Raw genomic sequence first — 14,250 nt, forward strand, 5'->3', positions numbered from 1 at the left:
ATAGTGGGAATTACCAGAAAGCTTGAAATCGCAGAACTGACATCGGCAAATGCCGCCGCCCACAGTTTGCCTGGCCTTGCCCTTCCTCTCTCCTCCGTCCACAGAAAGCATCAGCTATGTTTCGGGAAAGGCCTGTTTTTGACAACCCTCTTTGGCTTTGGAGATGGGGACGGGAGAATTAGCTGAACTACACATAATACGATGTGGCACCTAACATCATGGTCTTTATTTTCCCCCTCTGATGATTGAGCAGCCAATATATTCAGAATGGCCAGGCTCGAGTATTTGATCTTCGGCCCATAGAACCCGCGCCCACCCCCACCCCTTCCCCCCAAGACGCAACACTTGGTTAGATATGGATGGTTGTTGGCGGACCTGCTTGTTCGCCCTTATTGCGACCTTCGGAGGTACTGCCTGTGACATTGTGACAACCGCCGGGTTTGAATAGGTGTAGGTGCTCCCTACCACGAATGCAGCAGATGTCCAATCGCCTGGGCTTTCACGAAGCTCTCCGGATATACTTGCAAAGGCTCTGGCCTCAAGATATCAGTGCTACTCGGGAGAGGGTGGCCTGGCGGTTGCTCAAGGCCATGGGAGAACTGATGTATCTCGCGGCTTCTCCTTGCTTCATCGTGTTTCATTGGCGTCTATTCATACTCCTCATCTTGATGCAACTTCGCGGCCGATGCAGTAGGCCTGGCTTTGATGCACAGCAGGTAAAAGGCCGCTTGAATGATGTAATTATGGGTATCGTGAATTGCCCACGATCTCGAGATGGGGTCGTCCGCGCATATTGACCTTGGGAATAATTGTAGGTCACATGTTTTCCCGGGAATTATTCGCCTTCCGAGCCTGTGCGCAATGCGTATTGATTTTTTTCCCAGATGATTGAAATCCACATCGACAGACTCAGACAGCTTTGGATGGCATGCTACATCGGTGGCCAGCATACAACGGTCATATCATGGTGGGAACTAGGCTAGAGGTGAAGAAGTGCCGAAGTAAGGAGCCTCTGTATCCAAATCCTGGGAGTGCCCCCCGAACGCCTACGCTATGCATGCAATGGGATATCTGATGAGGGTCCGACGAGGGTATAGCCTAGTATGCCAACTTCTCCCTCAACCTCGCCCTTTTGTCGTCCCCGAAGCCGATACCGTCCAGGTACTTAGCCAGGCCGCCATATTTTGAGTTGAGGTGGTCCACTATCCCACTCACGAACCCTGGGGCAGTCTTGCCGAAGTCATCGCCAAGACCCATTTCCCGGATCTCCCTCAGGCGGTCCTCCTGCTCGGACAGCAGCTTCTCGTCCGAGAGGTGGTAGTCATACTGGATAGCGTCGACGGGCACGTCGCAGATGAGCAGGACGAGGACGACCATGATGCCGGTGCGGTCCTTGCCTTGAGTACAGTGGATCAAAATGGGCAGGCCATGAGGCTCAAGCAGGGAGGCCAGGCCGGCGGTGATCTCAGGGCCGGAGGCGTCCAGGGTGTCACAGCCGAGGCCGAGGAGGCCGCGAGGCTGCATGACCTCGCGGCCCAGGACGGCGATGGCCTGCATGCGGAGGCCGATGATGTAGAGACCTATGAGCTTGAGGAAGCTGGACCAGCACAGCTGGCTCAGCATGAACTTCTCGAAGCCGCCGCCGGTGATCTTAATCTCGCGGTAGTCAATGCCGTCGATCTTGACGGGGCCTGCCAGGGCGTCGTTGGTCTTCAGCATAGCAGGGACGGCTGCATCGCGCTGGCGCTTCTTGGCGGCCTGGATGTGCTCAGTCTTGGTGCGAAGGTCCATGACGGTGCGGATGCCGTAGTGGGAGCGCAGGCGGGCACGGTCAGCGAGGGTGGCTTCGTCAGGGCGTGCGGCGCGGAAGAGCAGGCCCTCGCGGATGAGACGACGGGACAGCTGGCCATTGATAGTGGCGCCAACATCGCGGAAGTTGAGGAGGGAGCGGAAGCCACCGTCGTGAAGGGGGAGGGGACTGGATGTGCTGCTCCCTCGCGAGGGAGGGTCTGCCGGTGACGATGCCATTCTCCTTGGATTGTCTTGTACAAGATTATATACAAAGATGGTGGGCGGGTCAGCTTCCTGGAATGAGACAGAGCTGAGAGATGGTATATGGGTTTACGTTTTCAGATCGGACGAGTATATTCAGGGGCATGATGCGGGTAATAGTGATTGAGCAGGTAGTGAGTTTGCAGAATTCTGGATTGATGAACGCAGATCTGAACCCCTGTCATGGACCGACGTCAAGCTTGGTTTTGGAGACCCACAGCACTTAGACTACATGGGTTTGGGCGTGTAGGCAGTCCAGATGATGGCAAATATGCGTGGTAGGCTAGGACATACACTAGACCTCAATGTAAGATACCGACCATGATATATGATATATATGATATATGTGTATATATGTGTATATATATATACCGTCTATGAGTTGTGATCCATGCTTCGTGATGGCATTGGTAATAGACAGGAGACGGCAAGTTGGTCTGTATCTACTCCAATATACCCAGCTACCTAGCTTAGCATGACATGGTATATCTATAGTACAGCACGTGCGGCTGGCCAGGCCTCTGTGGGTCTGAGCAAGGCTCGTTGGGCCGACCTGGGTCTGGCTACCGGAGATCCGGGGATGGGGATGAGAATTGATGCTTGATTTTTTGTTTGACAGCACAGCACAGCGCGAATGAATAGATCCAGCGACAGGGCATCAACACACACCAATCCATGCATATCCATCCGACCACCCATCCGTCCACAGGTGGGAGCTTGGCGTTGGAGGCATGGGCAGAAGCAGATCTACTGTCACTGCTACTGCACGAGCAGTAGCAGCAGCAGCAGTAAGCAGCCAAGACAGCTCGGCGCAGGGCCCGGGTTGCACCGTCTTGGGAGGCCCCTCCACCAACATACCTTGCTCCCGTATGACGTAGGCCGTTTCTTTGTGCCTGTGCCTGTCCAACGACGGGCACTATTACTGCACCTTTGCCTCGGCCCAATTCGACGGTGATCTCTCTGCTCGTACAAGGGCGTTGGTGTTGGTGTTGGTGTTCGTCTTGGTGCTGGTGCTGGTGTTGGTGCTGGCCTGAAATCGACCAGAAAGGAAGAGAAACAGACAGAGAGAGACACAGACACAGACAGGCAGAACTCGGTCTCCCTCTCTGCCTCTCTGACCCCTGATTGAGCTGTCCATCCGTCCGTCTGGATGTGGATGCTTGGATGCTGCATGGATGGATTGATTGACGGATTGATGAAATGAATGGATGGATGGATGGATGTAGGCTAGGGCCGATCCAGACCTGATCGTCCTTGACCAGAACGGGGTTGAGCGGTTGACTCTAAGTAGTCTGTAGTCTACTCACACCACACCACACCTCTCACACGCACATGTACAGTAGGCACAGGCACACAATAGTCTACACGCACGCTACTCTGCGCCCCTTTCGTCACTCCCTTCACAGCTTACCCCCCGGATCTGATATGCCGTCTTGTGTCCTCTGACCTCAACTTCCAATTCCCGTCCTTGTCCCCTCCTCACCACCATCATCACCACCACAATCCTTCCTGCCTGCCTGCTACTGCCGTTGTTGCTGGCGATTGCTTTCCAATACACTCGAGGCCGCTCAACGGATCCGGGCACAGACAAGACAAGACAAGACTATACAAAGCAACAAGCACACACGCACACACACACACATACACACCACAACGCAACAGACTTTGCCCGAGATCATATACCCATCGTTACCCGTGGCCCCCCGCCACCCCTGGCCCAAACCATGACATCTGTCAGCGCGGCGACACAGACAGCCACACACGAGCTGCAGCCTGCACCCCAAGCCCCAGGTATGCGTGACTCCGTACGCGTCCACACTCGCATCTCGCACGCACACACTGCCCGAGCATCCGAACTGTCACTTCTCACTTTCATTTTGCAAATCCCGTTTCCCCCTACCCACCCGCTCGCTCTTTATTTAGATTCTGCACAAGAGACATCTATCTGCTTGGAGTTTTGACGTGCAGATCCGACCCATGCGACACGACGTCATCCCTGCCATGACATCCGCCTCCATCTCACCTTACACGACCTCAACTCACCTCATGTCACAAGACCTCTCATTCTTCTTGTCTACTTAAAGCCCCTACTGTTCATTATGCTACTTTGATATCTATCTTGTACATTAGTTCCCGCCATATCCTATTTCCAACTTTGCCCACATTTTACATACGTCCTTGCTTACCCGCAACCATTTGACCAGTCACACCATCAGCATCGGCATCAGCACCAGCACCAGCACCGGGCGGAGGACATGATGGCCGCCTGAGGTACGCGAAGCCACAAGATTTGCCGTCGTACCCGTCTCTCGGTCTCCGAAAAGGCGATGCTGCAGCGAGCGCAGCAGCCTCACTAGGCTGGGCCTCCTCCAAGCCAGTCACCCTCTGGACTCCTGGAAGCGACTCCTCCGCCCACAGGGCTGCTACTCTTGCAAGTGACTACAAGATGCCTTCACCCTGGAAGCCAGACCCCAGCCCCGCCGGCTCCAAGACCGCCGCAGTCCTCGCCGCCGAGAACGCCACCCGCCACGACAGGCCCTCGTCGGGTTCTCAGCCCGCCAGCGTCTGGGGCAACTCGGCCGCGAACCAGGCTTTCGCCGCCGGCCGCAATCTCCCGCGGGACTCGGCCGCAACAGAATCAACGGCAGCCCTCGACAGGCAGAGGAGTCTGCGCGCGGCCCGGGGCGCCATGGCTGGCAGCACGCGGCCACGATCCACGTCCACCCCAATGGCTTATCCCGATTCGGCAAACGCTGCCTCTAACGCCCTCAGCGCTGCCACCATCGCCCACCGTCCCGCCGCCGCCGGCGCAGGCGATGCCGGCGCCTCACCCATCACCAAGCTGGATCGCCAGATGTACACGTCTAACCCGCCCGTCAAGCCCGAGGTCGATGAGCGCAACCGTGAGGCTGTGCTGCATGCCAGCGCCGTTGCCATGGCCAAGAAGATGTACAGCTCCCAGCAGAAAGCATTTGACGCCGCCAGGCACGAGGAAGGAGGCTCGCGGCCCGGGAGCGCCGACAGCGACCACGTCCGGCCGATGCAGTTCAACAACCTGCAGGAGGCGGCCTACAAGCTTGCCCAGGAGAGGCTGGCAAAGCTCCACGATGAACATCAGCGGAACAGGGGGTACCAGGACTACTACGGCGCAGGGCCAGCTCCGTCTTCTCCGGGGAGAAAATTCACGAAACTGGGCAAAGCACGGCGTCGCTCGTCTAGTGACAGCGATGTTGTCCGTACGATGGCCGATGACGATCGGAAGCGATCCAAGCAGATCCAGAAACAGATGTCGCTCTTCTCCACCCGCCTCTCCGAAGTCGACGAGTCCCAGCGCGCCAAGGACCGGGACGCCCTGCTCGCCGCGGCGCAGAGGAACGTCAAGGCTGCCATGGAGGGTATGGACGAGAAGATGTACCGTGACACGGGCCGAGTAGCCCCGGCAAAGCTTAGCGAGTGGGAGTTGAGGGCGCATGCCACTGCTCAGGCGAGGAGTGATGAGCGCAAGGGTGGCGACGGCGCTGCTGGGAGAGTGGACCTCGGCGCCGGCCAGTATATGGACCGTGAGAGGGTGGAAGAGATTGCAGCCAAGAGGGTGCAGCCTCTTCTCGATGAGATCAATGAGAAGGCGGAGATAGAGAGGAAGAGGATCGTGGCTTTGCGCGAAGAGCAAGAGAAGAAGAGGCTGGAGTGGGAGGCCGAGAAGGCGAGAAACGCAGAGGTAAAGGAGGCCCAGCGGAAGCTCAAGGGTAAGTGGCTCTCTCTAACACTAAGGTATAAGATGACTGATTGACAACGATTCGCAGATGAGGACAAAGCTAGGAGAGACGAGCTCAAGCAGGAGGCAAAGGCCAAAAAAGAGGAGGAGAAGGCCGCCAAGGCCGAAGAGAAGAGGTTGGCCAGAGAAGAAGGCGACAAGAGAAAATTAGCAGCAGCAATTGTTGACTCCGAGGCCCGCGATGATGAGGCTCCCATGGAGGCATCTGAAAAGGCCCCCGAGGAGAGTACGTCGCATAAGCACCGCATCCTCCCCTTCACACCCAGGATCCAAACCAAGGCATCACCCGCCAGCAACCGCAAAAGCGACCCGTCGCCGCTGTCACCATCGTCAAACACGTCACCCGAGTCAGCCACCGAGTCGCCCACCAGCCGCGTCAAGAATTGGCTCAAGTCCCGGCTGCACAAGCCCCGGGCGAAATCCATATCGGGGAATAATAGTGGCGGTGGTGGGAAGTCGTCCGACGCCGGCGGGAAGGTGCCGGGCGGGTTCCTCGGCGGCCACCGGCTCACGCGCCTGCACCCGGACGGCACGGGCAGTATGACGAGTCTGAGCGAGGAGAGGAGCGCCAGCATGCGCGAGGTGGCACTCGCGGGCAGGGCTAGCGCACCTATTGAAGGCCTCGACGAACCGGGAGAGAGCAGTGGTAGCAAGACTGCCGCGGCCGGCCCCTCTGTTGAAACACATACCGGAAGACAGGGACGAATCGGCGAGTCCACAATCAGTGACGACGGTGTTGACGACGCCCTTGCGGGGCGGAGTGAACCGGACAGGTCGAGCTGGGCGCCAGAGCTGGAGGGCATCGCACCGCCCAGGGCCATTGCGGATCCTGCTGTGGCAGGGATCGGTATCACGCCACGAAGCAGTGTGGGAAGCGGGAATAGGGATTCCAAGTTCATTGAGAACATCGACTGAGAGTTTTCTGGGTCGCCAGGAGGCGAGGTGATACTAGCGTTTGTTTTCGCTTCTGTGGCTGAGGATATACAGACAATTATTTGACACCATACGAGGCCGAGGCCTCCACTGTGGGAGGGAAGCGCTGGCGTTCTTTTAGCCATGTAAAGCAAGCATATGGCACGGGCCTGTATTTTTTTCTTCGGAGGGGCATGGGCCTGACAACAAGTGGTTTTTAATGTACACAATTTGTGGCACGGTGCGGCTGATGGTTCTCAGGTCGCATATAAGAGTATGCATCGCCGACATCGTCACTGCTCCATAATGAATGATTTGATGATGTTGGAACTGGAAAATCCGAAATCGCGCCATGTGCACAAGATGGCAGGAATTGGAGTATGGTGTTGTTGAGTAAGTAATACGGATTATATATTCAGTATCTATTTATGTACGTATGCAAAATCTGTCTTGTGTGGAATGCGTGTATTCATCTCATCACGCCGACCGATGCAAAATAAGCGGCCAGGTTGACCGCCAGACGCACCACTAAAGCAACGCCAGTAACGCCCAACAATGCAACCGGTGAACGCCAACATCCCTGTCCGAGACAACTCCCTTAGAAGTTGTTGGGCACGCCGCCGTCGCCGTGGAAGTGACTCCTGGTACTTGACCCTTCCTCCATCTTGTGAACCTCGGGCTTGCGCTGGCGGCCGTCCCAGGTCTTGGTGCGGTAGTTCCCACCGTTCTTCGTGTAGACGGCCGGGTACAGGTCTACGTAGAAGGAGAAGACGTAGAAGCTGAAGACGACGGCGATGACCCACTCGAGGATGGCGGCGGGGTTGTAGTTCTTCATGGAGGTCAGAACGACAAAGGGGACGGCCAGGCAGATGGTGATGAGCACAAAGGCCAGCTTGATCCAAAAGGAGATGCGCAGGACGCGGTGCTCGCGGTGGCGGATACCGAGTCGCTGGTACTCCCAGCAGATGAAGATGGCCGACGCCAGGTAGCCGACGATGAAGAAGCCGAGGAAGAGGTCGTGCAGGCGGGGATGGCGCGCGGTGTCGAAGATACTGAGCAGGATCAGGCCGACTGTGCCGATTAGGGCGCAGAAGATGGTCAGGCCTGAGAGGACCTTCTCGCCGATGGTTGTGTTGGGGACGAGGCGGCCATTGTGTCGCAGCCAGCGGTCGCTCAGGAAGGAAATGTCGAAGAAGATGGTGGTGATGACGCTGCCGGTGATGAAGAGGGGCTTGAGCTCCTGGGCGCCGACGTCCGAGATGTAGGCGATTGTCTGGTTGCCAGACATGGACGGGTAGATTCTATAGTGCGTGTCGATGACCCCTGGAGGAGCAAGCGGGTTAGCAGACATGTAGAATACGTGGACCTGGGCGCGCATATGCGCCATGTAAACATTGTCATTGTAATTGTACTTACAGTGAAGAAGCAGGCCCAGAAGGGTGCCCAGCCAGACGAGGCCGGAAATGATGGGGAAGACCCAATATGATAGACGCAGCATGATGATGCTCTGTGTTTATTCTGTGACCCCACCTGAATAGGAATAATATGGAAGAAAAACAAATAAAAAGGGAATTGAAGGCTGCCCTGGATGCGGCTTGCTATGCTATGGCCACGCTATAGTATTGGAGGCTAAATGGTAGATGAAGAGGAGGAAAATTATGGTACCCGCGCAAGGGAGGCGGGAAGGATGCAGCAATGCAGCAGACCGGGTTGTGTGGATGAATGGATGGTTAGAAGCAAAAGAGAGAGAGAATCATGATGATGCACACGAGACAACTAGTGAATTTAGTAGCAGCAGCATGGTCTGGCGTGTCTGGCTGGTGACTGCCCGAGCCACCGGGACTGACGTGTACAGGGTACTGGGCAGACTGGAGGGTTTGTCCGATTGAGTTTTTTCCCAGTTTTGCACGCTACTGGGACTGATGGGCATGGGCTATGCTATTACGTCGATGGTGTGTGTGTCTGTTGTTTGCTGCGTCGTGTTTGCCCTGGGGCCGAGTCGGTCGCGCGTGTTGAAGGGGGTGACGTCAGACGATGCCGAGTGGATCCGTGGCCCGTCTAGACTCAATCAGCTCACGGGCTCATCATTTCATTTATCGCCCTAATTCCGCTGCGTTAATGCCGTGCCCGGACCCCTGCAACTCTCCGGGACCTTGCGACCTTCTCACAGTAGATCACCTAAGCCACTTCTGTGTAGGCACTCGCTGACTGTACACGCATTGGCACTGGCATCGGCACTGGCATTGGGGCCAAAAGAAGAGAGGAAACACTGTTAGGTTCAATTGATCAAGAGCTGCAACTGCAACTGCAACTGCTGCCTCTTTAACATCTGTATAGGACATGCAGTCAACATACTGTATGCTATGGTAAGCACGTGCAAAGGTGGTACTCTGGGCATGCTGCTATGTCATATCACAGGCCTAGATTACCTGCCTAGGTAGGTACAGACAGTGTGTGCTTCCACTCCCGGGAGCTCGGGCCTACCCGTCCTCAGGTCAGGTACAGGGTAAGGGCAACAAGCAAGTAGCACCCACCAGCCCACCTTGGAGCTCGGGCCACACCAGGCGGCCAATTATCCTGACATGACCCTGGCAAGGCTGAATGACCTGAACCTCAACCTCAACACCAATATCAACATTGACATATCAGCAACAACCCGCAACAGCGTCCTCCTCCATCTCTGCCCCCTCCTGCGCCCCGAGGCCAGCTGCCTCCTCCAAAATCCACCGGGTACTGGGCCATCCACTCGCATCGCATGCTTCACGACACAACACTCGCACCATGGCTGCCTCGCCCCTCGTCCTCCCCCCTTCCAACCCGCTGCAGTCCTCTCTCAAAACCCTCGCATCCCCCCTGCGACGACAGTCCTCCGCCGTGCCCTCCTCCACAAATGGCACTCCACGCTCTTCACGCCCACCGGGCCAGCCAGCCCAGCCAGCCCAGCCCTCTCAGCCTCCCACCATGGACCTGGCCGAGCAGATGAACATGGAGGAGCGGAGAAAATACGTTAAAGGTGACTGACTGACTGACTGACCCATTGAATGGCATCTCCTGTACCTTATTAGCCACCATCTGGCATTACCACCTAAAGACCCCAAGAGCTCACAGCTAACACCTCTCTCTCTCTCAAAGGCAAGAAGCTTGGTGAGGGAACCTACGCCATCGTCAACCTCGGCCACGCCCGCGCCGACCCCACCCAGCTCGTCGCCATCAAGAAGATCAAGAAGCAGAAGGAATACACAGAGGGCCTCGCCCCCGACGCCGTCCGCGAGCTCAAGCATCTCCAGGAGCTCTCCCACCCAAACATCATCTCCCTGCTCTCCGTCTTCTCTACAAAGGACCAAAACGTCTGCCTCGTCCTCGAGTTCCTGCCCCTTGGCGACCTCGAGATGCTCATCCGCGACGACAAGAACATCCGCTACGGCACCCCGGATATCAAGGCCTGGATGGGCATGCTCGTCCGCGCCGTCTGGTTTTGCCACGAGAACTTTGTCCTGCACCGCGACATCAAGCCCAACAACCTGCTCATCGCCGCCGACGGCGAGGTCAAGCTTGCCGATTTTGGCCTCGCCCGCTCCTTCAGCGACCCCTACGGCTACATGACCTCCAACGTCATCACCCGCTGGTACCGGCCCCCCGAGCTCCTCTACGGCGCAAAGTACTACAGCGGCGCCGTCGACATCTGGTCCGTCGGCACCGTCATGGCCGAGATGGTCCTGCGCGTCCCCTACCTGCCCGGCAACACCGAGCTCGACCAGATTCGCCTCATCTGTCAGCAGATTGGCACCCCAACCGAGGACAACTGGCCAGGCGTCACCAAGCTGCCCGAGTACATCAAGCCCGCCGACGGCCCCGCCGTCGTCCCCGAGCGCACAAAGCAGGACTTCCTCGGCACCTTCGGCACCGTCGGTGACGACGGCGTCGACCTGCTCATGAGGACCCTGACTCTCGACCCGCGCCGGCGCATCACTGCCCGCGAGATGCTCGAGCACCCCTGGTGGCACGCAGAGCCCCGCCCCACCCGCAAGCAGGACCTGCCCCGCAAGGACGAGGAGAGGATGGGCGCCGACCTCAAGAGGCCCGCCGGCGTCGTGGCTGGCGAGCAGCCGGACCGCAGCGGCTCAGTCGCGCGCAAGTTGGATTTTGGCCGCCCTAGGGAGTAGTGTCTCGATGGGGCCGTATCTGACTCTGGTCCGTATCGAGACAGGGCGAGGGAGCCAGGCTGGGTGACGTGGAATAGGGAGCATGCCGTCCGCCAAAGACCAAAATTGTGATTGACTTGGTGGCATTCGTTGGGCGTTCAGGTAGAGCATTTTTTGTTTTAGTTGGTAAACAAATGTGGTTTCAGACAGGCGTCAATTGGACAATAGCTTCTATATCTACCTGTTAGAGGGCACCACAACATTGCCTAGCTTGCAATACAGCAGTATCCTGAGGAGGGGCAGTTGACGCTTCCCTTCCCCGGGCTCTTTTTATCCAAAACGCCATCCCCGCTGTGCCATCTCTGCATCGCAGTCAAATCCCGTCCAATTCCCCTCTCATTTCACATTAAACAACACTCCAGACCATACATGGCCCTCTCAACATCCCTCTTGACCTGGTACCAGTCTGCCCTCCGCTCCGCAAACTCGTACACCTCCTCTGCGCGGAACACCCCGCCGAAGCGATCTCCGTCGGCAATGATCGTCGCCATCTCTTTGGAGTGCCGAGGGTCGATAAGGTAGATCTGGCTCAGCTCGCGCAGCGCGCGGAAGTACGCCAGCAGGTCTGCGTTGCGCAGCGTCTGGATGTAATCAAAGTACAGGGTGCAGTCGGCGATGAGCCGCGTCGCGCCGTCCGTCGACACGCGCTGCCGCTTGATGTGCTTGCACACGGCCGTGAAGAGCCGCAGCCCCACCTCGCCGTTGAACACCTCCAGCATCGTCTTCTCGGTGCTGCCGACGAGCATGCGCGTGTGCGAGCTGACCAGGTCCACCACGCGCCGCGCCGTCTGCGTCGGGGACAGGTCCATCACAGGCGTCGAGTTCCTCGGTCCTTGGGTGCTGCCACTGCCGAACGATGCGAAACTCGCCACGCTAGATCGCTTATCCGGCGCGCCGAGGCCGTTGCCGCTGCCGCCACCGCCTGCCGCCTCGGGCCCCATGGGGTTGTAGTCGGTCGGCAGCTGTGTCGTCGCGCAGATGTACTCGACCTCGTCCATGAGCACGTCTATACCCTTGTTCAACCCCGCCGCCACGCTCTCGTCCAGCATCTGCTCAAACTTCTTCTTGGCCAAGCCGCTCTGGTCGAGGAAATCGTTTCGGTCCGCGATCCGCGGCGACGCCAGGAGCTGTTGTTCATAAAAGACGTCAACCATCTGTGAGATGAGATCGCCCACGTTGACCAGCTCAATGAATGTGACCAATGGTGCCACCCCGCCTTGGCTACCGTGGTCCGTTACCTCACGTGCCTTGTATCCCGCGAGATGGTCCACAGCCTTGTCGAAACCCGGCTTGATATGCCGGTAGCCCAGGATGCGGAGTAGGCTGACGAAGATCTGGGCGCACTGCTCACGCGCTTCTTCACCCGCCTGCCCCCCGAGTTGGATGAGCACGGCAGCGCGCCCGAGGCTCGTCTTGGCCATGTGAACCAGGTTCAGTGCCACCTCGATGCTGAATAAAGACTTGATGCCCTCGAGCCGGGATGCCATGAGCGCCGCCTTTGCTGCGAGCTCGTCTGTGGGCGCCTTTTCGGGGAGTGGGCTAGCCGTCCGGTCTGGTCCGCCTACACCGGGTGTTTGTGATGCCGAAGGGGCCAGGGTCTGACCGTTTGCAGTTGAAGATGAGGCGGTTTTGGCCGTGGTTGAGCCGAAGGGAGACGTAAGCAGCTGTCCTGGTAGGGACGGTAGCACCGTTACTGGCATCATGATTGTCTTTTTGAAGGAGCTCAGGAAATCCTTCTTGTCCACCGGTTTGGTGAAGTTCGACATGTAGAATGACTCGACGGTTGCATCCTGTTCCGACAGTTTCCTTTCCCAGTTCCCAACCTCCTCCTCGGCCGTCTTCTGAAAGAATTCGAGCTCATCCTGCAGGTACAGATCCAGGTGAGGCTCGACGACCCTATGCGCCTGCTCTTTTGACTTCTCCTCACTTTCCTCGGCCGATGTCTGTGGCACCTCCAGGGATCTGAGGGACTGCAGGCACTGCTCAAAAATGCCAGACACAGCTTTAAGGTAGGACTCTTTGCTGCGGTCGCGTGCCTCATCGAATAGCGTGGTTGCGTAGTCCATGATGGTGTCCTCCCTCACCTTGTCCACAAGTGCCCAGAACACCTTGCCCGGATTTGGGAATATCTTCTCCATGACCACGGCTTGTTCGCGTAATTTGCCCGTCAACACCTCAAAGAAGAGCTGTGATGGTCCTAGCGTTATCCCGTCCGCAGGGCCATTGTTGATGCAGTCCATCGAGTTGGCAAGAACCTCCTTGTCCGAGAAGATGGGGTGCTTGTGGATGAAGAGGTCGACGCCCGCCGGGCTGTTGAGCATGTGCAAAACATGTGCGTACCGCTTCATCCGTCCTTCGACGTCCCAAAACTCGTAGCCCTGCTCAAACTCCCTGAGCACGGCGCTCTCGAATATGTTGGTCATGCGCGTGAGCGTCTCCTCCCGCTGGGCCCAGCCGGAAGCCCAGTCACTTTTTGCAAAGACATGTAGATTTGCTAACATTTGCGCCTGCCGCTCGGGGTCCCTAAAGGCCTTGAACAAAGCCGGATCGGCGTGGCTCTTTGCTCGCACCAGGTCGAAATAAAACGGACCCAGTGCACCGTAGACCTTGCCGTACTCCTCTCTTGCATGACCACGTACACTCTTGACGTTCTTTAGGACTTGCAAATAATCCTCTGGGTCCTGGAGAGGGTCCGAAAGGGGCTGCTTTGGTTGCTGCGAGTTGCCGGTCACGGCCAATGTCTCGAAGCCATCGCGCAGCTCCGGTACGGCGTTGGCTGGCGCCGCGGCTTTGGCAAGATAGCTGCTCCTCCTCCTCCTTTCCTGCTCGACAGAGGCATCGAAGAACACAGTAGCAGACTGCCTCTTTGCCGCCCCTATTTGCCTCCCGGCATCGGCGGACGCTTGACTGTTGGCTCCGGCAGCGGCGGCGCGCTCCTTGGCTTCCCTCTCCTGAGCTTCTTTCCTGCGGCGCACAGCGTCATCGAAGCGACGGCGTGCCTCGATCTCGTTCCATAAGCCCATGCTCTTGAGCCGTGCGACCCATCTCGTGTCGTCGTAGACCATCTCGCGCATGCGGCTGGAGGTGCGGGCGAAGCGCATGAGGTCGGAGACGGGGAGGTAGTCGAGGATGGTAACGAGGATCTCGGCGGGCAGGGCGGCCTTGCTGTCGATCATCTCGGTGGCGCGCAAGGTGTTGAGGATGCTCGTGTTCTGGGGCCCTGGGGCCCTACTGAACCTCGACATATTGGCGGCGTTGCAAGGTTGGGTTGAGCTAGGGAGAGCGATTCATGCATGGGGTGAGGTCGAT

At 57.6% G+C, this 14,250-nt stretch overlaps 5 protein-coding genes across 5 annotated transcripts; 2 read left to right on the plus strand and 3 right to left on the minus strand.

The window, feature by feature from the left end:
• Positions 1-1,098: 1,098 nt before the first annotated feature.
• Positions 1,099-2,028, minus strand: J7T55_005048 (uncharacterized protein; the record flags this gene model as incomplete). Its single annotated transcript, XM_053144408.1, has 1 exon — positions 1,099-2,028. The coding sequence occupies one exon, from the start codon at positions 2,026-2,028 to the stop codon at positions 1,099-1,101; it is 930 nt and encodes a 309-aa protein (XP_052992772.1).
• A 1,748-nt stretch (positions 2,029-3,776) lies between these two features.
• J7T55_005049 (uncharacterized protein) lies at positions 3,777-6,742 on the plus strand (the record flags this gene model as incomplete). The annotated part of the gene is made up of 3 exons (XM_053144409.1): positions 3,777-3,843; positions 4,269-5,798; positions 5,856-6,742. 3 exons carry the CDS (start codon positions 3,777-3,779, stop codon positions 6,740-6,742), a joined length of 2,484 nt encoding a protein of 827 aa, XP_052992773.1.
• Positions 6,743-7,337: 595 nt separating this feature from the next.
• J7T55_005050 (frag1 dram sfk1 family protein) lies at positions 7,338-8,237 on the minus strand (the record flags this gene model as incomplete). The annotated part of the gene is made up of 2 exons (XM_053144410.1): positions 7,338-8,062; positions 8,156-8,237. 2 exons carry the CDS (start codon positions 8,235-8,237, stop codon positions 7,338-7,340), a joined length of 807 nt encoding a protein of 268 aa, XP_052992774.1.
• A 1,283-nt stretch (positions 8,238-9,520) lies between these two features.
• J7T55_005051 (uncharacterized protein) lies at positions 9,521-10,902 on the plus strand (the record flags this gene model as incomplete). Its single annotated transcript, XM_053144411.1, has 2 exons — positions 9,521-9,752; positions 9,872-10,902. 2 exons carry the CDS (start codon positions 9,521-9,523, stop codon positions 10,900-10,902), a joined length of 1,263 nt encoding a protein of 420 aa, XP_052992775.1.
• Positions 10,903-11,282: 380 nt separating this feature from the next.
• On the minus strand, positions 11,283-14,186 carry J7T55_005052 (secretion pathway protein sls2 rcy1; the record flags this gene model as incomplete). Its single annotated transcript, XM_053144412.1, has 1 exon — positions 11,283-14,186. One exon carries the CDS (start codon positions 14,184-14,186, stop codon positions 11,283-11,285), a length of 2,904 nt encoding a protein of 967 aa, XP_052992776.1.
• Positions 14,187-14,250: the final 64 nt, after the last annotated feature.

The sequence above is a fragment of the Diaporthe amygdali genome, assembly GCF_026229845.1.
Source record: "Diaporthe amygdali strain CAA958 chromosome Unknown NODE_17_length_903054_cov_64_435670, whole genome shotgun sequence".
Classification (NCBI taxonomy): Eukaryota; Fungi; Ascomycota; class Sordariomycetes; order Diaporthales; family Diaporthaceae; genus Diaporthe; species Diaporthe amygdali.